At 47.4% G+C, this 21,648-nt stretch overlaps 1 protein-coding gene across 1 annotated transcript in view; it reads left to right on the forward strand.

Moving 5' to 3' along the window:
• LOC135260234 (synaptic vesicle glycoprotein 2A-like) overlaps positions 1 to 20,763 on the forward strand; it is a 64,925-nt gene extending 44,162 nt beyond the window's left edge. The window contains exons 4-13 of the mRNA XM_064345464.1: positions 65 to 216; positions 560 to 693; positions 4,738 to 4,827; positions 5,136 to 5,246; positions 7,447 to 7,535; positions 8,653 to 8,817; positions 9,134 to 9,267; positions 11,570 to 11,773; positions 12,883 to 13,042; positions 14,033 to 20,763. Of these exons, the coding sequence (XP_064201534.1) occupies positions 65 to 216; positions 560 to 693; positions 4,738 to 4,827; positions 5,136 to 5,246; positions 7,447 to 7,535; positions 8,653 to 8,817; positions 9,134 to 9,267; positions 11,570 to 11,773; positions 12,883 to 13,042; positions 14,033 to 14,216 (1,423 nt within the window). The 3' untranslated portion in view covers positions 14,217 to 20,763. The remainder of the gene's footprint in view (positions 1 to 64; positions 217 to 559; positions 694 to 4,737; positions 4,828 to 5,135; positions 5,247 to 7,446; positions 7,536 to 8,652; positions 8,818 to 9,133; positions 9,268 to 11,569; positions 11,774 to 12,882; positions 13,043 to 14,032) is intronic.
• Positions 20,764 to 21,648: the final 885 nt, after the last annotated feature.

A 21,648-nucleotide genomic window follows, 5' to 3' on the forward strand; every position in this document is an offset into this window, starting at 1 on the left:
CGAACATTCTGAAAACAAAAACAACACAATAACTCTCTCTACCCCCATCTCTCTCTCCCCCCAGTATTGGGGGCTCCATCCCCATAGTCTTCTCCTACTACTCTGAGTTCCTGGCCCAGGAGAAACGGGGGGAGCACCTCAGCTGGCTCTGCATGTTCTGGATGATTGGCGGCATCTACGCCGCGGCCATGGCCTGGGCCATTATCCCCCATTACGGTAAGACCAGCTCCGTTACCACTGCATTACCATTACCCTCACGTTACTCCCCATTACAATAAGACCCCATTACAACACTAGCACTACTACTGTTACTGTCACCATGACCATGACCATTATTATTATTCGCCTGTGCAAGGTGTGCTGTCCTTCTTAGCCCCTTGATTTCTGGCCAATGAAACGCTCTGTTCCAATCTGTTATTCTCTGCAGCTACCTTTTCACAGCAGTGTACACCTTATAGCTCCAGGTCTCCCCCCAATCTCTCCCACTAATATCCCTTTAATTCTCTCTCTCCGCTTCCCTCCATATTTCTCTGTCTTTCCTCCCTCCATCCTCCTGCAGGCTGGAGTTTCCAGATGGGCTCGGCCTACCAGTTCCACAGCTGGAGGGTGTTTGTGCTGGTGTGCGCCTTCCCCTCTGTGGCGGCCATTGCAGCTCTGAACACCATGCCCGAGAGCCCCCGCTTCTACCTGGAGGTAAGCTGATCTCGCAGCGCTGACGTGTAGCTGCCAGAGCCAAAATGGCCGCCCACCGAACGGCTGCTGCCGCCGCCCGGCCGCACAGAGGCGGCCTCTCGATCTCTCCGCTTCCAGGGGGCACCTAAAAATAAAACCATCTATTAATTAGGGTCTTCATGAATAATTAATTTTGTGTGCAAATGTTATTTCTTGAGCCTGACGTACTGTGTTAAATCCTGTGACCGCTGGCCCTCTGGCCAGAGCAGCGATGGCGGATGATATCAGCTCTATGTGCGGCCCTAATGACCCAGACTAACGCAGCTTAATTGGGTGTCTTGTTTTCTTCCTGCAGTGTCTACCTCTCCTTCAGAACACTCCAATTACCGTGTTTTTTTCCTGCTAATCGGCTCAGTAAACTATCTGCCCCTGTCCCTGGAATGGGAGCAGATTCGTGGATCTGTGTTCCTAACGGCGACGCGTCACAAAGTCCTGTCGCCAAGACGTTTTTCCCCTCAGTTCCGCCGAAAAGCAGTCTTCTTAAGGGAAACTGCTATTCAGTAATAACCTAGCCTGTTTAATGAAAGCTTTCGGGAGTAACTCCAAACGCAGGGCCCGATGGGGTGAAAATTGTTCATTTTGTGCGTGCAGTCCTAAGTAGACGTAGTACTGCAGTGGCTCAGTACTCAGTGGGTGTGTGTAGTACTGCAGTGGTTCAGTACGCAGTGGGTGTAGTACTGCAGTGGCTCAGTACTCAGTGGGTGTGTGTAGTACTGCAGTGGCTCAGTACTCAGTGGGTGTGTGTAGTACTGCAGTGGCTCAGTACTCAGTGTGTGTGTGTAGTACTGCAGTGGCTCAGTACTCAGTGGGTGTGTGTAGTATTGCAGTGGCTCAGTACTTAGTGGGTGTAGTACTGCAGTGGCTCAGTGCGCAGTGGGTGTAGTACTGCAGTGGCTCAGTACTCAGTGGGTGTGTGTAGTATGGGTGTGCAGAGACGTCATTATCTGTATCTGTATCTGTATCTGTTCAACCAACAAAATTATCTGTATCTGTATTTGGATAGAAGACCGGAAGTGGTTTATACCAGAAGTCACTTTAAATCGGGCAAATGTTGTATTTTCTAACCTAATATTTATTGGCAATGCAATTGTTGTGCCTTCAAAGCATCAAATTGATTTAATATTGGCATATAATTAATTATGAAATATATTTCCACATCCTCATACTGTAGGCCTACTTTTCATCTCTCTCTCTCATTTTTTATTTTTATTTTCAACTAAACTCAGTTTTATGAACTGTCTGAACCCCACCACCACCCCCCTAAACTAGCTGGGGGACACTGACTAGTCAGTTTAAGCTAGGAAAATGAAGCTTTATAAATCAAAACAGTCTTTTAAACATTTTCTCACTGAGCTCTTTTTGTAAGGCTGGACCTCCCTAACATGGGTCAATGAATAATCAGTTAGCCAAGACCTATGGCTGATACATACAGCATACATCTTAAACTGATGAATATTGACTGAAATACAAGGTAAAACATTGGTTTTCTTCAATATTTCGACTGGGTTTTTTAAATTGATAATAAATAATTAATTAACACATACAGCTAAAAACTACAGGTTCTAAGACTCATTCTAAGACTCAGGTTATAAGACTCATTCTGTTCTAAGACAGGTTCTGTGGCTTCATTTTGATCTATAGGTTTTGAAAGAAATCCAGCTGCCACACCAGGCTTTTGTCTCGCTAGCTCCTGCACCTGACGCCTCCTCCTCCTCGATGCGAGAGTTTCCCTGAGTGATAGTCGGGAATGATCAGCTCTCAGCCCGCTGCCTGCTGTGCGCTGATTCGGTGGGGGCGACTACAGAATATAGCGAGCACTTTTCAATAATGTGTAGTAAATGAAACGACTAGCTAGTGAAATCAAACTCCTATGTTGCAAATAGAATGGGCATTATCTTTTAATTAGCGGTCATCTAAATGAATCCGATCTCTTTAGTTAGCTAACTTTGTACACATAGCAGCTGCAGTAGGCTAATAACGGTAGGCCTATAATATAGCCTACTGCAGCTGCTATGAGCCGGAGTTCCAGATTCAATTAGCAGCCGTGTGCAACTGGTGCCCGCAGTGGGTGTGTGTAGTACTGCAGTGGCTCAGTACTCAGTGGGTGTAGTACAGCAGTGGCTCAGTACTCAGTGGGTGTAGTACAGCAGTGGCTCAGTACTCAGTGTGTGTAGTACTGCAGTGGCTCAGTACTCAGTGGGTGTAGTACTGCAGTGGCTCAGTACTCAGTGGGTGTGTATAGTACTACAGTGGTTCAGTTCTCAGTGGGTGTGTGTAGTACTGCAGTGGCTCAGTACTCAGTGGGTGTAGTACTGCAGTGGCTCAGTACTCAGTGGGTGTAGTACTGCAGTTGCTCAGTACTCAGTGGGTGTGTGTAGTACAGCAGTGGCTCAGTACTCAGTGGGTGTAGTACTGCAGTGGCTCAGTACTCAGTGGGTATGTGCAGTATTGCAGTGGCTCAGTACTCAGTGGGTATAGTACTGCAGTGGCTCAGTACTCAGTGGGTAGGTGTAGTACAGCAGTGGCTCAGTACTCAGTGGGTGTAGTACTGCAGTGGCTCAGTACTCAGTGGGTATGTGCAGTATTGCAGTGGCTCAGTACTCAGTGGGTATAGTACTGCAGTGGCTCAGTACTCAGTGGGTAGGTGTAGTACAGCAGTGGCTCAGTACTCAGTGGGTGTAGTACTGCAGTGACTCAGTACTCAGTGGGTGTAGTACAGCAGTGGCTCAGTACTCAGTGTGTGTAGTACTGCAGTGGCTCAGTACTCAGTGGGTGTAGTACAGCAGTGGCTCAGTACTCAGTGGGTGTAGTACTGCAGTGGCTCAGTACTCAGTGGGTATGTGCAGTATTGCAGTGGCTCAGTACTCAGTGGGTATAGTACTGCAGTGGCTCAGTACTCAGTGGGTAGGTGTAGTACAGCAGTGGCTCAGTACTCAGTGGGTATAGTACTGCAGTGACTCAGTACTCAGTGGGTGTAGTACTGCAGTGGCTCAGTACTCAGTGGGTATGTGCAGTATTGCAGTGGCTCAGTACTCAGTGGGTATAGTACTGCAGTGGCTCAGTACTCAGTGGGTAGGTGTAGTACAGCAGTGGCTCAGTACTCAGTGGGTGTAGTACTGCAGTGGCTCAGTACTCAGTGGGTATGTGCAGTATTGCAGTGGCTCAGTACTCAGTGGGTATAGTATTGCAGTGGCTCAGTACTCAGTGGGTAGGTGTAGTACAGCAGTGGCTCAGTACTCAGTGGGTGTAGTATTGCAGTGACTCAGTACTCAGTGGGTGTAGTACAGCAGTGGCTCAGTACTCAGTGTGTGTAGTACTGCAGTGGCTCAGTACTCAGTGGGTGTAGTACAGCAGTGGCTCAGTACTCAGTGGGTGTAGTACTGCAGTGGCTCAGTACTCAGTGGGTATGTGCAGTATTGCAGTGGCTCAGTACTCAGTGGGTATAGTACTGCAGTGGCTCAGTACTCAGTGGGTAGGTGTAGTACAGCAGTGGCTCAGTACTCAGTGGGTATAGTACTGCAGTGACTCAGTACTCAGTGGGTGTAGTACTGCAGTGGCTCAGTACTCAGTGGGTATGTGCAGTATTGCAGTGGCTCAGTACTCAGTGGGTATAGTACTGCAGTGGCTCAGTACTCAGTGGGTAGGTGTAGTACAGCAGTGGCTCAGTACTCAGTGGGTGTAGTACTGCAGTGGCTCAGTACTCAGTGGGTATGTGCAGTATTGCAGTGGCTCAGTACTCAGTGGGTATAGTACTGCAGTGGCTCAGTACTCAGTGGGTAGGTGTAGTACAGCAGTGGCTCAGTACTCAGTGGGTGTAGTACTGCAGTGACTCAGTACTCAGTGGGTGTAGTACTGCAGTGGCTGAGTACTCAGTGGGTGTGTGTAGTATTGCAGTGGCTCAGTACTCAGTGGGTGTGTGAGTGTGATTGTGTGTATGTGATTGTGTGCGTGTGTGCATGTGTGTGTATGAGACTGCGTAACACTCTCTCTCTCTGCCCTGTGTAGAACGGGAAGCACGATGAGGGCTGGATGATCCTGAAGCAGGTCCACGACACCAACATGAGGGCCAAGGGCTGCCCTGAGAGAGTCTTCTCTGTGAGTGCCCCTACAGCCCCTTCTGTGAAAGTGTCTCTACCCCTGGTCTTCACTGTGAAGCAGCTCTGACGTTCATTTGGCGAGTTACTTCACCAGAAGGAATATCTGTCACATTCTCTTACATGATTGGCTTTGTAGCTAGCTGTCCGCCCACATATAGCTTCGAATACCTATGTAGGTGTTCATATATCAGCGCATGTGCAGTAAGCTCCCTGACGGACGACAGCACGACTACACTGTTGTGTTGCATTACATCATATGTATCTTGACCTTTTCCACCACTATCTTTGTCGACCCGCCTCTCCCAGGTCACCACCATTAAGACGGTAAAGCAGATGGACGAGCTGGTGGACATGGGCGGGGACACGGCAGCCTGGCACCAGCGCTGGAAGATGAGGCTGGTCAGCCTGTTTAAGCAGGTGCGTCTCCCTCGAAAAACAAGCTGCGCGCTAGCGTTTCACACAGGAAGTGGTCATCGACCCTGGAGTCAAAACAGGAGACTGGCCGCCTGAGGGGAGGGGGCATGTGAGCATTTAATACAGGAAGTGATGTCATCTACCCTGAAGTCAGAACAGGAGAATGCAGGTTGAGGGGTGGTGGCGTGTGAGTGTTTCATACAGGAAGTGATGTCACATAGGAAGTAATGTCATTGACCCTGCAGTCAGACCAAGAGAATGCGGGCTGTGGGCTGCAGGTCTGTGAGCATATAATACAGGAAGTGATGACATCACCACCTAGAGCCATAACACAGGTCTGGTTAGTTTCCCTTAGTGAGGTGTGGCAGGGTTTCAAACCAAGATCCTTGCTGGCCACGCTGCACAATAAGAGATTGAATTAACCCACTGAGTAAGATACCACGCCCCCCTCAGTGAAGGGAACCAATTACAGCCTGCAGCTCTCAAAGTCCTGACGGACTGTCTCAAGAGCAGTCACTGAGTGGGCTTAACGAGATAATGTGATATTGCCGAATTATTCCAATCGGCAGCAATTACCCCCGAGCCGCTGCCGGCGCGAATCAGATTCCTTCAGCCCCCTGGGGAATTCTGGGCCGTAACGCGGCGCCCTGCGATCAGACGGCCGGCGATCGAACCGCGCGCTCCCTTCTGCGTTTCTTCGGCGAGCGACGCCCCCCCAGGACCGCTCCGGACTCCGCTGAGACAGAACCCCTCCACAGGGCGAGCGCGGCGGAGTCCGGCCTGCAGGCTGTTGAGCGCCTGATCGCCGCTCGTCGTCCGTACCTCTCCCCCCGCGGCGCGGTCGTAAGCCGCCCCCCCCCTGCTCGGCTGCTTTTACCGTTTTAACGGCCCCTGTCTGTGCCCTGCGATTGGGCCAGGGAGCCTGCCGAAATCGGAACGCGTAAAGCTTTACCGAGCGCCACAGTGGCGTCAGAGCGCGCGGTGGAAGACGCGGTAAGAACACTGTCGTGGGGGAACGACAGATCCGCTCTGAGCCCTACGAGCAGTTCAGCCTCCCTGAGGACGGAGCGTTTAATACAGGAAGTGATGTCATGACTACGCTGGAGGTGAATTCTGGAGGGAGGGAAATTTTTACAGTCGCGTTTCAAAGGCGTCCCATTTAAAGCACTGAAATCTGAATTCAATGAAACATGAGATGTGAACTTAGACTGAGATTCACTCCGTCCACATCGTGGGTGGGACTAAGACGGATCGGCTAAAGAACAAAACAAAAGTATTTGTAATGTATTGTGTTATACATTCAACGGACATTCACAGGAGTCAAATTAAACATTCCACTCCTAACATGCACGCCATTGGTTAGATTGTACCTTTTGAAAACATTTAGCAGGCGCTTATGCCAAGCAATTCATACGGCTTATTTTTTCTGACATACAATCCATTTAAACTTCTGGATATTTTACTGAGGCAGTCCAGGTGAAGTGCTTTTGCTCAGCGGCACAACGGCAGTGCCCTACCTGGGAATAGAACCCGCAGCTGTGGAGTTGCAGGTTCAGTTCCGTAAGCGCTGTGCCACGCTCCCGCTCTGGGCACGGCCGCTCCGCATTCGAGCCTCGCGCCAGGCTGCGTTCCGGTGAGCGGCAGGCCGGAGGAAACACATTCGCCCATTAAGCGCGCGGCGAGCTCAGAATGTGCCGGAAGCGCAGGCCCGCTCGTCGCTGGCTATGTCATTAGCCGAGTCTGACACAGCAGGACTTTTCAGTAATTGGGGGGTTTTTTTTCGCACCGGGGGTACAGGGGATGGACAGAGTTCTTCAGGTTAATGCTGAATTAGCCCCCCCCCCCCCCCCCCTCCACCCGTCCCACCCCCGTCAGTGGACCAGACGCCCACGGGCTGTCAGACGTCATCAGTGCTACGCTAACGTCAGAATCCAGACGGGCGGATCCCTTTACGGCCATCTTGGATCAGCACAGAGCCGTTTCTCCGGTTTGGATCGCTACATTCACCTTAAGGTGCAACTTCACTTGTGCTGATTGCCTAGAAAAATATTGGGAATGTCCTGAAAAGCTTAAAGTGGAGCTGCTTATACCTGGCCGGCAAGGCTAGGGATATGCTAAAAACTCTCTCTCATTTTCTCATTTTTGAGAGTAAAACAGGAACATGTCGGAGAACGATTGTGTATTTGGTGACGCTCCCTTACAGGTGAAGAGTAACTTCCTGGCCTGCTTCTCCCCCGAGTACCGGCGCACCACCCTGATGATGATGGCCGTGTGGTTCACCATGTCCTTCAGGTGAGAGAGAGAGAGAGCGGGAGAGAGAGGGAAGGAGAGAGAGAGAGCGAAGGAGGGAGAGAGGGAGGGAGAAAGAGGGAGAGAGGTAGAGAGAGAGAGAGAGGAGAGGCAAGGAGGGAGGAAGAAAGAGGGAGAGAGGGACAGAGAGGGAGACAAAGAGGGAGAGAGAGAGAGGGAAGAAGGGAAGGAGGGAGGGAGAAAGGGAGAGAGAGAGAGAGGGCGGGTGACAGAGGGAGGAGTGAGGCAAGGGAGAAGGTAGGGCGATGGAGGAGGTATGTGAGATAGGGAAAGAGGGAGAGACAGGGAAAAGAAAGAAAGAGAGGGAGGGATAGGTAAGAGGTAGATGCGAAAGGAAGGAGGGAAGGAAATGGAGGAGAAAGAAATAGGGGGAGGGAGGGAAAAAGAGAGAGGGGGTGCCTGTCTCCTCTCTAACCTAATCTAAAGACTGCCTGCCTTTCAGTATTACATTACATTACAGGCATTTGGCAGATGCTCTTATCCAGAGCGACGTACAACAAAGTGTATAACCATAACCAGGAACAAGTATGACGAAACCCCTAGAGAGAAGTACCGGTCCAAGTGCAGGGAACAACCGCATAGTTCAACTTGGACCCTGAAGGTTAAACTGATTAACACTAACAACAAGAAAAAATACAAGCAGTAGTTAAGACAGTTAATGCACCTAAGTCACCTACGAAACAGCTGCCTAGTTACAACCCTAAGCTTACAGTCATTTACAGGGGGGTAGGGAGGGATGGGGAGAGGTGCAGCCTGAAGAGGTGAGTCTTCAGTCGTCGTTTGAAATGGGTCAGTGTCTCAGCTGTTCTGACCTCCACAGGGAGGTCATTCCACCATTGTGGGGCCAGAACAGACAGGAGACGTGTTCTGTACGTGTAGTGTGCAGACAGGCCGTGTAGCTCAGCCGTACATGTTCTGTGAACCCAGCTCACCTCTAAATGCCTTATATGCTGCTTTATATGCTGCACTGCATGTAGTGTCGTCCATTTAGTGTTAGCGATGTCATCAACCTGAGCAGCTCTCTGGCGCTATCCGCTCTTCCCATTGCTCTCAGGAGGTTGTTAATGATACACCCCCTCCACCCCCACCCCCCCCTCAGTTACTACGGGCTGACGGTGTGGTTCCCGGACATGATTAAGTACCTGCAGAAGCAGGAGTACGCCTCGCGCACCAAGGTCTTCAGCAAGGAGCGAGTGGAGCACGTCACCTTCAACTTCACCCTGGAGAACCAGGTGCACCGCAACGGCCAGTACTTCAATGACAAGTAAGCCCCGCCCACCCGACCCTGGCTCCTCCCACTCCCGTGACAGCGCGGGGAGGGGCATATTTCCCCGGGCTGTTTCTTAAAGGAACAGTGAACAGTATTCCTGCTGTTGCTGCAGAAAGTTAGAGTATTAATGAAGACCTTGTTACAGAACTTTTCCTATTACTGTTACTATGACCATTACCATAATTATTATTATTGTTATTATTATAATAATAATTTTTTAACTATGTATTTGCTATTTGGACACACACGGAAATGTGTGATTATTATAGTAAGTGTTGGTTGAGTGGGTGTGGTCTCCTGTCTCCTGCAGGTTCATTAATCTGAAGATGAAGTCCATGGTGTTTGAGGACTCTGTGTTTGAGGAGTGCTACTTTGAGGACATTACCACCAGCAACACCTTCTTCAGGAACTGCACCTTCATCTCGACTCTCTTCTACAACACAGGTGAGACCTGGGCATTGCATGGATATGTATTATACGTGTGTGTGTGTGTGTGCGTGCATGCATGTGTTTGTGCTTGTGTGTGGATGCGTGTGTGGGTGTGTGTGTGCATGTGTTGTGTGTGTGTTGTGTGTGTGTGCGTGTGTGTGCGTGTGCGTGTGTCAGCAAAGCCTTTGACACCATAAACCGTGAGATGCTCTGGAAACAGCTCTCCAAACTTGGGGTACCACCCAAGTTTCTCTCCATCCTGCAGCAACTGCATGATGGCATGCAAGCCAGAGTCCTCACGGGAGGACTCCAGTCAGAGTCCTTCAAGGTCAACGTTGGGGTGAAGCAAGGCTGTGTCTTGGCACCGGTCTTGTTTAATCTCCTCCCCTCAGCCATCACCCACCTCTTCCATCATGCCCTGGGACACAGAGATGGAGTTCACCTGGAGTACCGCCTTGACGGAAGTCTATTTAACATCCGACAGCTCCAGGCCTATACAAAGACAAAGACCTGCCAAATCTCTGAGCTTCAATATGCAGATGACTGCGCTGTCTTGGCACATAGCCCAGAGTCCATGCAGCATGCCCTAAATACAATCTCTGGCCTATACCAGTCCTTTGGTCTCCAGGTTAACATTCAAAAAACTGAAGTTCTGGCACAATTTACTGTCCAATCTCCTTCACCCCCCAGCTTCCAAATCAATGGTGTTCCACTCAAAGTAGTGGGCCAGTTCACCTATCTTGGCTCCACACTTTCCTCAGACTGCTCCCTTGACACTGAAATAAACAGCCGCATCAACAAAGCCTCATCAGCCTTTGGGCGCCTCCGCAGAAGGGTTTTTGAAAACAAAAACCTGAAGACCAGCACCAAGGTTGCCGTATACAATGCGGTATGTGCCTCCACTCTGCTCTATGGGGCAGAAACGTGGACCCCATACAGACGGCACATCACAAACTTGGAGGCCTTCCACATCCGATGCCTTCAAAAGATCCTCGGCCTGTCTTGGGAAGATCGAATCCCCCATACTGAGATTCTGTCCATGACCAACTCCACCTGCATGGAAGCAGCAGTGGCTAAAAAACATCTCTGCTGGATAGGGCATACCATCCGCATGCCTGGCCACCGCCTACCCCACCAAGCCCTCTATGGGCAACTCAGCGCTGCAAAACGGGCTGCTGGCAGACAAAAGAGGCGCTTTGAGGACTACACCAAAGACCTCCTGAAGCGCTGCAACATAAACCCCTTCCAACTAGAACCTCTGGCACTCGATAGATCGGCATGGCAGGGCACCTGTGCCAGGGTGGCCGAACAAATACATCACACCATGCAACAGAGGAGGACCGAAAGACGTGCCCAACGACACCAGAGGGCTGCCGGCATTACCCCAACATCTGGGCTCCCTTGCCCCACCTGTGGACGAGTGTGTAGCTCACGCATCGGCCTCCACAGCCACATGAAGTGGCACCAGCGTCAACGACGCTGAACCCCCCCCACCCTCCTACCCCCCTCGGAGCAAGCGTCATCATCGGACACGATGGACAGCTAAGAAGTGTGCGCTTTTGTGTGTGTGTGCATGTGTGAGTGCGTGCATGGGTTTGTGTGTGTGTGTGCATGCGCACATGCGTGTATGTGTGTGTGTATGCGTGTGTGGGTGCGTGCGTGCGTGAGTTTGTGTGTGCATGTATGCGCACATGCGTGTATGTGTGTGTGTGTGTTTGTGTGCCACAACCTCAGACATCGGTAACAGACATTTTATTGAGCCATGGAAAAATGTGTAAAATGTTGGCTGTGGTGCCAACTTGGTGAATAAAATGGACCATGTGTAGCTCTCCACTTGGACCCAGAAGAGGTGCAATGAAGGCTCATCTCTCCATCGGTGCGAGATGGGCAAGAGCGAACTGATGTAATTCAGAAACCAGCTCTAACATGGCCACCCAATCAACCGAACACAAGCACCTGTAAAGTGCACTAACATTGCACAGTCAATATGTGGCCTTTCAGCTGAATAATTAAAACTCTCTCAGAAAACGAAATGTGATTGAGATATTCCCATTGGTTCTCACTATCAGCTCTCTCTCCCCTCCCCTCTATTTCCTCTCACTCTCCCCCTCTGTCTCTCTCCCCTCCCTTCTCTTTCTCTCCCTCTTTCTCCCCCTCTCTCCCCTCCCATATCTCTTCCCCCTCTCTCCCTCCCTCCCTTTCTCTCATCCCCTCTCTGTCCCCCTCTTTTTTTCCCCTTCTCCCACCCTCTTTCTCTCTCCCCCTCTCTTTCTCCCCTTCTCTCACCCCCCCGCCCCCCTCTCACTCTCTCTTTCAGATCTCTTTAAGTACAGGTTCGTTAACAGCAAGCTGATAAACAGCACGTTCCTGCACAACAAAGAGGGCTGCATGCTGGACTTCAGCGACGACAACAACGCCTACATGATCTACTTCGTCAGCTTCCTGGGCACCCTGGCCGTGCTGCCCGGCAACATCGTCTCCGCCCTGCTCATGGACAAGATAGGACGCCTGAGGATGCTGGGTAAGAGACCCTCTCTGACCCGTGACCTTTGACCTCCCGTCACCGACTGACTTACGCTCTGGCCGTGCTGCCCGGCAACATCGTCTCCGCCCTGCTCACGGACAAGATAGGACGCCTGAGGATGCTGGGTAAAAAACACACTCTGACCTGTGACCTTTGACCTCCTGCCACCGACTGACTGACGCACCAATGAGCCTGACCTTATTTTTGCTCAGGAAGGACATTTTATTCTGCCAATCTTTTTTTCTTAAAGGTTTGCTTATATTCCAGTTTTAGTGGGATTTCAGAAACGTTATTAAGTATTGATTAAAAGATAAAAAGCCAGTGTGGTTAGTCAAACATCTTTTATCTCTGCATTCTACGGACCCCATGCTTGATTTGTCTCAATTATTTTTCAAATTTCAAAGCTTTTTGTCAAATGAGTTATTTTTCTGCCTGGGTCTGAGTGTTTAATTCATACCTGCTGTGAGTCATTAAATGCGTTTCTCTTCAGTAATGTACCGGCAGTCAGTCAGTTTAGATGACCGGAGTCCGATGGCTACAGGAGAGAAATCTGCTGTCAATCATTTCCAATCCCTTCATATCAGACTGATCAGACTTCTTCACCGTCCCTTTCTTTTATGTTACATTACATTTCATTACATTTATTTAGCAGACGCTTTTATCCAAAGCGATGTACAAAAGTGCATATCATGGTCATTGGACAACTACAAAACACAGGTTCAATAAGGTACAATACTAATTTCGTACAGCTATTTATAGCCAATGTTCCTTTCTCTCCTCTCCTTTCTTTCTCTTCCCTGTCTCCCCTCCTCCCTCCCTCTCTTTCCCTCTCTCCCTCCCTCTGTCTCTCTCTCTTTTGCCCTCTCTTCCCTGTCTCCTTCCTCTCTCTCCCCATAACCCCCCTCTCTCTGTCTCTCTTCCTAACCCCCTCTCCCTCTCTCCCCCTCTCTCTCTCCCTAACCCCCCCTTTCTGTCCATAACCGCCTCTCTCCCTCTCCTCCCTGTCTCCCTAACCCTCTATCTCCCCCCCTCTCTCTCTCCCTAACTCCCCTCCCCCCTCCGTCTCCCCCTCTCCCCCCTCTCTCTAACCCCGCCCCCCTCCACAGCGGGCTCCAGCGTGATGTCGTGCATCAGCTGTTTCTTCCTGTCGTTCGGCAACAGCGAGTCGGCCATGATCGCGCTGCTCTGCCTGTTCGGCGGGATCAGCATCGCCTCCTGGAACGCCCTGGACGTGCTGACGGTCGAGCTGTACCCCTCTGACAAACGGTACAGCCCCACGGCACGGCCGGGCCGCGGCGGCTCAGACCCGCGTGGACAGCATCGCTCATCCATACGGCCGGGCGTACCGCCATTATGGCCGTCTCTGCTCAGAGCAGTGCAGCTCAGAGCAATAACCCCGCCCACTTTAACATGGATAATATATGCTAGCCAATCACATTACTCAAAGCAATAACCCCGCCCACTTTAACATGGCTAATATATGCTAGCCAATCACATTACTCAGAGCAATAACCCCGCCCCCTTTAACATGGCTAATATATGCTAATAATCAATCACATTACTCAGAGATACAAACCTGTCCAGTTTAAAATGGCTAATATATGCTAATAACCAATCACATTACTCAGAGATACAAACCTGTCCAGTTTAAAATGGCTAATAAATGCTAACCAATCACATTACTCTGAGATATAACCACGCCCACTTTAACATGGCTAATATTTGCTAATAACCAATCACATTACTCAGAGATACAAACCTGTCCAGTTTAAAATGGCTAATAAATGCTAACCAATCACATTACTCTGAGATACAAACCTGTCCAGTTTAAAATGGCTAATAAATGCTAACCAATCACATTACTCTGAGATATAACCCCGCCCACTTTAACATGGCTAATTTTTGCTAATAACCAATCACATTACTCAGAGATACAAACCTGTCCAGTTTAAAATGGCTAATAAATGCTAACCAATCACATTACTCTGAGATATAACCCCACCCACATGGCTAATGTATTCTACCAATCACACCAACTCAGTGAAGGCCGCTCCAAGGCCAATGTGGAAATTTAAACCTGTGATTAAAATTTAAACTTATATGAATACCGGTGATTAAATAGTTCCTCTCTCTCTTTCTCTCCATTCTCTCACTCTCTCACTTTTCTCTCTCTCTCTCACCCTCCGTCCCTCCTCTCCTTCCCTCCCCTCTCTCTCTCTCCCTAACCCCCTCCGTCCCACCCTCCCCCTCCCTCAGGACCACGGCGTTCGGGTTCCTGAACGCGCTGTGCAAGCTGGCGGCCGTGCTGGGCATCAGCATCTTCCAGTCCTTCGTGGGCATCACCAAGGCCGTGCCCATCCTCTTCGCCTCGGGCGCCCTGGCCGCCGGCAGCTTCCTGGCACTCAAGCTGCCGGAGACCCGGGGCCAGGTGCTGCAGTAGCGGGCGGCCACCAGCAGAGGGCAGCAGAGTGGAGCCCCCCCCTCCCCCCCCCGCAGCGGCCACACTGTGACTAGTGCCGACCCCGAGTCCCCTCTCTCTCTCCGCCACGCCCTGCCCCGCCCCGCCCTGCCCGTCCGACCCGGACTCATAACCCCAGGTGACCGGAGGGGCCGTTACCGTGGAAACCCTCATCAGTTCTGCTTTTATTGTGGGCTACAGTTCTCTTCCCTTATCCCCTCTGCCACCCCCTCCCCCTCCACCCCCAAATGTGTCCTGAATTAAGCTAATTGATGTAATTGATGGGGGAACAGATTGGTGCAATATATTGCAGTCACTTTGGGAATTCAGTTGCATTGAAGGAATAGCGGTACGGTTCATAAAATTAGCTTAGTTAACTCTTTCCAAACCCTCTCGCCCTGTCGGACACCGCGGTCCCGGCCCCCTACAGCCGTTTTTTTTCCTTCATAAGCAGCCTGTCTGTTTTCCATCTGTAAATGTTTAATGTTGTTTGGGAGAAGACGAGTTTACATAAGTTCACGCCAGTCTCCACGGATACGGGCCAGCTTCCCTTTTTGTATGTATAATAGGGCACAGTATCTCCCCTAGCCACTTAGCATAGCCAAAATCCAAGCTATCAATTTCAAACAAACAAACAAGCAAACAAACTTACAAAAATGACTGAGAAAAAAAACAAAAAACCTATAAAGCGCCTAGTGTCAAATGTCCTTCGGGGTTATGGGGGAGGGGGGTTTGGGGGCCTTAATTTTGAGCCATATAAAATTTCTGCTTCTCTTCTCTCTCTCCACAAACACTCTGTAACTCAAAACCCAGAGAGGGAACTCTGAGGCAAGTTCCTTTCCCTTTCTCTCTCTTTCTCTGTCACTCTCTCCACCATCAATGCTGTTCACCCCCACCATTCCCAAATTATGCTCTTACTCCCAAAGAAACCACATCAGATCACAGCACATCGGTGTCCATTCTACTATCTAACCACCTTTACAACTGCCATTTTATAGACTTAGATTCTAGAACATTCCAGTTTTACTTGCTTAGATTTGAAATTACGGAGTGGACAGCCATTGGTCAGTTAAATGTATTGGTGGACAGCCATTGGTTAGATCCCCCCAATTTCTGCCTATATTGGCACCACAACCAGAGAACTTTAACAGAAACCCAAATATGGAAAATCCCTTAAGGAACTGAGCCAGTTTTTTTAAATCAAGATTTGGGACTGCTGCTTATTTTCTTTTTAATTTCAGCTGTCTAAAAATAATTGTAATTGTAAATGTTCTGATTTTGCACCTTTGTGAGAGATAAGCCATCTATCTTAATGTAGATTTAACCATTCATTTTTCATGTTGTCACGGAAGGGAAAATAGCGCCAAACCCTCTTTGTTGGTGGAGACACAATTATGAATCCCGGTCAGGTCAGGGGTTAAGCTCACTTCCACAACGGTCTGTTGCAGTCCTCATAATGACCGCACGACTTCTTGGTTCTGTTTAGATGGGACTGCAGGTGTTTAGAATGAAAGCTGACCCTATACTACTAAAATGTGTACCCTACCTCCCACATCTGCTTCTCACATTAGAATTTCTTTCTTTAACGCCTTAATTATGCCTCTCCCTTTTACAGTACCGCTATACGCACTTACTCACACACACTCATGCACACACACTCACACACGTCTCAGAGCAGCTCATTTCTTCAGTAGACTAAAGCCAAGGCAGCTGAACTCTTAGGATCAGGGGGTAGGGTTCTCCTGTCAGATGACTTGGCAACATACAAGCGTGTCGTTATCTGGGATCCTGCCCATCGCTGTAAGTCGCGGTGAGCATGAGCCAGAGGTGAGCACAAACAGCCCCGACGCCATTCTGCCAGCTCTCACGGGCGATCGGGTGCTCTGTCTTTTTTTCTTCTTCTTCTTCTTTTAAAAAACGTTGTGTCAGCTATAGCTGTGTCAGGGCCGATATACAGTTAAACCTGCGCAGCTGAAGTTCCGGAAATCCTCATCTCCCCCCACCCCCCCCCCCCCTTCAACCAACCTTGCCTCATATGTCACAGAATTCTGTTGAACGCACGTCATTTTCATTAATTACATTTTTGTAGCTATTTTTATTTATTTTTTGGTTGTAGTTAGGTGTAACATGTGCGTATTCTAATGCTAAGGCGCCAATACTTTTTTGTAACTTACACCCACACAAGCCACACCCCCTAGTAACAGTGCCCCTCCCCCCAGCTGTGTTTTCGAGCTGAGAGGAAAGGCGACCAATAACAGCGGACGATCACACTCAACAAAGCACAAGGCAGTTCGGACAAACGCAGCCAATGTAATTTCCTTTCTTTTGAAAATAGTGTACAAAATTATATATATAAATACCGATTTAAAAGAAACGGAAAACACAAAGTCTGTGTAAAAATAAAAAAAACATTGCTTTAGCTATTTAAAAAAAAAGGATTATGGACATAAATACAGAAAATAATGAATAAAATGTTCCACTTTAGTTTCTGTAACACAGTAGCAAGACTATTAGTTTTAGATAGTTTTACATGTGATATATGTATATATTTTGATTTATTTATTTATTGACGGTGGGTTAAAATGTGTTTTAAAACAAGAATCTATTTTATTGATATGCAGTGACTGCATATGTTTCGTCCTTATTGTCTTTCATGTTTTTGCCAAGAAACTAGTCAGCAAACATGTTAATATGTAAGGATCTGTGAGCGTGTGTGTATTTGGGTGTGTGTGTGTGTGTGTGTGTGTGTGTTTGTGGGTGTGTGTTTCTGCGCGCATGCGTGCGTGTTCATGTGCGACGCAGAGCGAGTATGTGCATATGCGTTTGTTTGAATGTATGTCGAATGTGTACATTTATTAAATGTATACAGATTTCAATTTTTTTGAAATGGTAATGCCGATCTGAGATCTGGTTGTTGCTTGTTCAGAGGAGGAAATGTAGTGAAATTATTTTACTTATGATGTTGTGATCAGATCTGAATTCTGAGACAGAGAAACAAAGTGCAGGGTTATTTGAGAGCTCCCATTGGCTATTTCTCACAGGTAAAATAACTCTACAGGAGTATTTTTATATATATAAAATAATCACACGTGTGTGTGTGAGTGTGTGTGTCTGTGTGTGTTTGCGCGTGTGCCTATAGGATTGCAGGGTAATTACAAAATAAGGGTCTGGAAAAACAGTATGCAGTGTCAAACCCTGTTGCGTGTGGACGGCAGCTAAGCCTGACTAAAAAATATCAAGCGTTTGGGCCGAAATACTGAGATTTTGGAACTTCTGAGAGAAGCCAGAGCACAACTCTGTGCGGAAGTTTTAGCAAACTATTTTAGGCACAACACATTAAGATGACCAAAACAGGCCAGCTCAACTGGTCTATTGATTGACTTAACCAAACAGAACCCTCTCACCTGGACCTGCGCTTACTGTCTCTCAGTTGTACTATTATGATTTAACCCTTTGAAGAGTATGTTTCTTTGGAATGTTTTTTTTCCCCCCAAAATTTCAAGTCGGTGTTCTAGAACTCCTTTGCTTTCAATTACCAGTAGTGAGCCTTACATCGGCATTACATTAGAATGTTCAGTTAACATTCTAATGACATATTTGTGATCTCACACCTTAAAGGGTTAAAAGCACACCCAGGTCAATGCTATTAGCTACAAAACAAACTATATATATATATATATATATATATATATATATATACAGCTCTGTACATTTTTTTTTTTCTGTTGGTTTAAAAATTTGTGACAGGGAGAGCGAAGCGTGGTTAAGAAGGTTTGTTTTTGTTTGTTTCCTGGTTGAGTAGAGGGCTGGTTGTTGCAGGCGTGGTGGTCCCTGAAGCTTTTTAAGCAGATTACACAAGGCACCGAGGCATGGCACTCACTTTCAGTTACCGTGCAAAAATTTGTGTTCTCTCGTACATGTTTGTGCCTCACTCCTCGAGTCCTAGGGTTTTGGTGTCCCCAAACAAGAGTGTTGTGGCCCCTCAAAAAATGTGTATTGTGTGGCCCAGGGATGGTGGAGGCCCTAAACGACCTCATAGAGCATTTGAATCAGTAGCGGGCCCTGCTCCCTCTACAGCGTTCTGAATAAGAGGCAAATATTTCAGATTGTATAGAGGCAGGGGGATTTTTTTTATGTTGTAGGGCCTCCAGGCATTGTAGTCCCTGGTTTGAGCAGAGGAAAGTTTTTATAGGCAGACACCTGGTTGTATTTTACTACCTAAATTGGCTCGAATCTGTCCTGGTCAGGAATTAACGCGTGCACAGCCGTTACACTTTCAAACGAGACGCACAAAAAAACAGCGACAGTTCTTCGGTCTTTTAGATATAAACCATACAACTACCTGACAAACACCATAGGGCCTACCAGTGAATGAGGAAACATATCGGATTGCAAAAAATCTGGAGTATTTCTAAAATGTAATATCACATTCATAAAAAGTTTACGGAAGAAAACGAACGAACAACATTTAATAGCACAGTACCCCACACATGGTTAAATATGCTTCAATAATTAACTGAAACGACAGATTTACGGTCTTAATGACACTAACCTTTCAACGTGTTATTTCGGGCCTTACTGCCTTATACTTAAACATTCTTTAGAGTGGAAGCAGGGTCAGAGCACGTAGCAGAGAAACGGACGCTAAAGTTCTCAGAAATCGCAATTCGACAGAGCGGGCGTCGAACAAGCACAAACGGAGATCCGTGTTTTCACGTACCAACACGCACAAAGGGCTCAGAGTCGGCTAATGTCCTTCGTTAATCCCAAAACGTCCGTGCTACCAAGTGCTTGATTCCTGTACACAATGGCGATTAAATGAACGCAACGGTTAGGGCAGTGACCAAAAGCTAGCGCTAACTAACTGATTATGTGTTTGTCGTCGGTAACACTTGACAACATTAACTTCGGCCTTTTATTTCAATAAGGGATGTTAAAATAGGGTTAAGTCACACTGTGACATATCCACATGTTGCTACCAGACAGGTGGACAACATGTTACACTAATCTTATTCTTGTGTGTCTCCAACACAATGATATCGCCCAGTCTGCCTTAACCATACTTTAATAACCCCGACTGGTTTCAGACTAGAGCACAATTAATCACGAGCCAGAGTGCTGCCATGGCGACAGCCAGCCCTCCCAACCAACTTGTCACAGATGGTGTAGTGACAATCAGTATGCGTGTCGTGTGTAATGTGTGTCGTTGTGAATTTGCCAAATATTTTTCTACTTCTTTGTTTCTGTCCTGGTTCCCTCCTTCCGAAAGACGGCTCAATGCAGAAAGAGAAAAACAAAACAACATATCTACGGAATTGCAAATGAGAATTAAAATAATGCAATAGTTGTAGTCGACGATGTGGCATCCTTTAATGGTACTGAGCTGGGGAGTGGAGCTCTTTTTAGTGAACAGACCTGGCGAACGAGCAATCATAAACGGCGGCCGTTTCTCTTTGCGCAACATGGCAAAAAGAGACGGTTTTCTTCTAAGGCTTCTGTTTAAAAAAAAAAAAAAAAAATAGCACACAAGGCTGTTGATGTGTCTTATTGACCAGCTAGCCACAAAGAACAATAGAGCTGATTTAACAGGATCAAGGTGTTTCATAAAATTTGAACAGGTCGGTTATGGCATGTTTCCAATATCCTTAATGAGGAGAAACCTGCCAGAATGGCCAGGCTGTGTTCATACGAATACCTTCCAATTCCACATACTCGCCGTCAGATGAGATTAGCCTGTCGGTTAGTGCAGCATGCTCCTGTTGAGTGCGTCCTGTGTATCGTCTAAAATGCCCGCCTGTCAAGACCGGATCGGGCGTATATGTATGTGTATTGCTGTCGTGCGGTGTGATATCGATCTCTTCGTGATGATTGTGTAATGAATCTCTGTGGAGCGTTTTGGCGGTTCTGTCTCTCTTGAATTTAAGCAGCTGTAGTCTTATCGTCCGTGTAGCTGTGAAGGTTATTACTCGCCGTTTCTCCGTCATTCTTTTGCTTTGATTTGTTTTGTATTTATTATTATTTTTTTTGTAACAGAGTAACGGTCGAGTAACAGCCACACGCAAAGTAACGTTACAGGCAATCAAAGCAATAAGATGTCACGTGGTCGCTTGCTCAGTGACACTCGCGCTGCAGTATAGCGAACCACCGCTTTCAATGTAAAAAAAAAAACTGAATAGGCCAAATACTGGAAGGCAAGGACAGGTCCTCATCCAGGTCTTCACCCAAAAGAGCTCCTCCCAGGCCTACAGTGACACCTGTCAATTACAGAGGAACTTTTTTTTTTCATGAATTACCTGTGACTGAAATCTTTAACATGTTTTCATTGTACTGTGCTGTAGAAATCATAGATGTTTGTATGTGAAAGTATAAATATGTGGGACAAAATAACGAGAAAAAAACTAAACATAAAAATACACAAAAAAAAAAACTAAAACAAATGACAAACACTATTGTATGTTGTCTTTAATTTGTGTGTTTTGTAAATGAGAATTGGAAAAGACGTGAATAAATAAATCAATGAGAATAAAAACTGGATGTGGAGAATGCTTTACAGTTACATCGTCAAAGCAATTTTTCCTGATTTTCTTTTTGGTTTCTTCTTTTTGTCCTTTTTTCCTCCTCCTCCTCCTTCTTCACCTGCTTTTTCTTCACTGTTTACCCCTGTGCTACTGCACCTTTCTGGTGCAACAGTGGAGAAAATAAATAGAATTTCTGAGCACATTATGAGTGTAGTCCTAAAAAAACAAAAGAACAAAATGTGTGTATTTGAGACTGGTGGTTTTCTGTGTAGTAATATTAACTTCATGCATATACGGTGTGATCCATCAGTATTCAGACAGTGACAAAATGTTTGTTGTTTTGACTCTGTACTCCAGTGCACTGGATTTAAAATTAAACGATGAACGTGAGGTCAAATTACAGACTGTCAGCTCTAATTTGAAGGTATTTCCATCCACATTGGGCAATCAATGTCAGAATTACAGTCTTTTTTTATAAGTAGTCGGCCCCCAATTTTAGGGGACCAAAAGTGATCGGACAGCTGACAGTTGCATTGGGTTTGCATCTTTGTCCAGAATACTTTCTTGTTTCGAACATTATCAGAACAAACTCAGTAGGCTGCTCCGTGTAAGCAGCACAACCCTGCCTGTCTCTGCTGATGAACTTAAACTGCAGGAGCAGGAGTGTTGCTTATTACTTGATAATGCTCCTAAAACTTGAGCATCTTTCAGCGAGCTTTCTTCCAGTCATTATCCGGGAGTTATGTATTGCACTTTTCATTGTTCCCGAGATTCAAAACGTAAAATCACACACGGCAGGGGCTACGCTTTCAAACGAATCCCCTAAACACAACAGCCACTTTAGGAACCGTTTGTTACAATTCTTGGGAGCGTTTATCTGTTTAAGCTAGTGTCTG

This window comes from Anguilla rostrata, chromosome 8, assembly GCF_018555375.3.
Source record: "Anguilla rostrata isolate EN2019 chromosome 8, ASM1855537v3, whole genome shotgun sequence".
In the NCBI taxonomy this organism is placed as follows: Eukaryota; Metazoa; Chordata; class Actinopteri; order Anguilliformes; family Anguillidae; genus Anguilla; species Anguilla rostrata.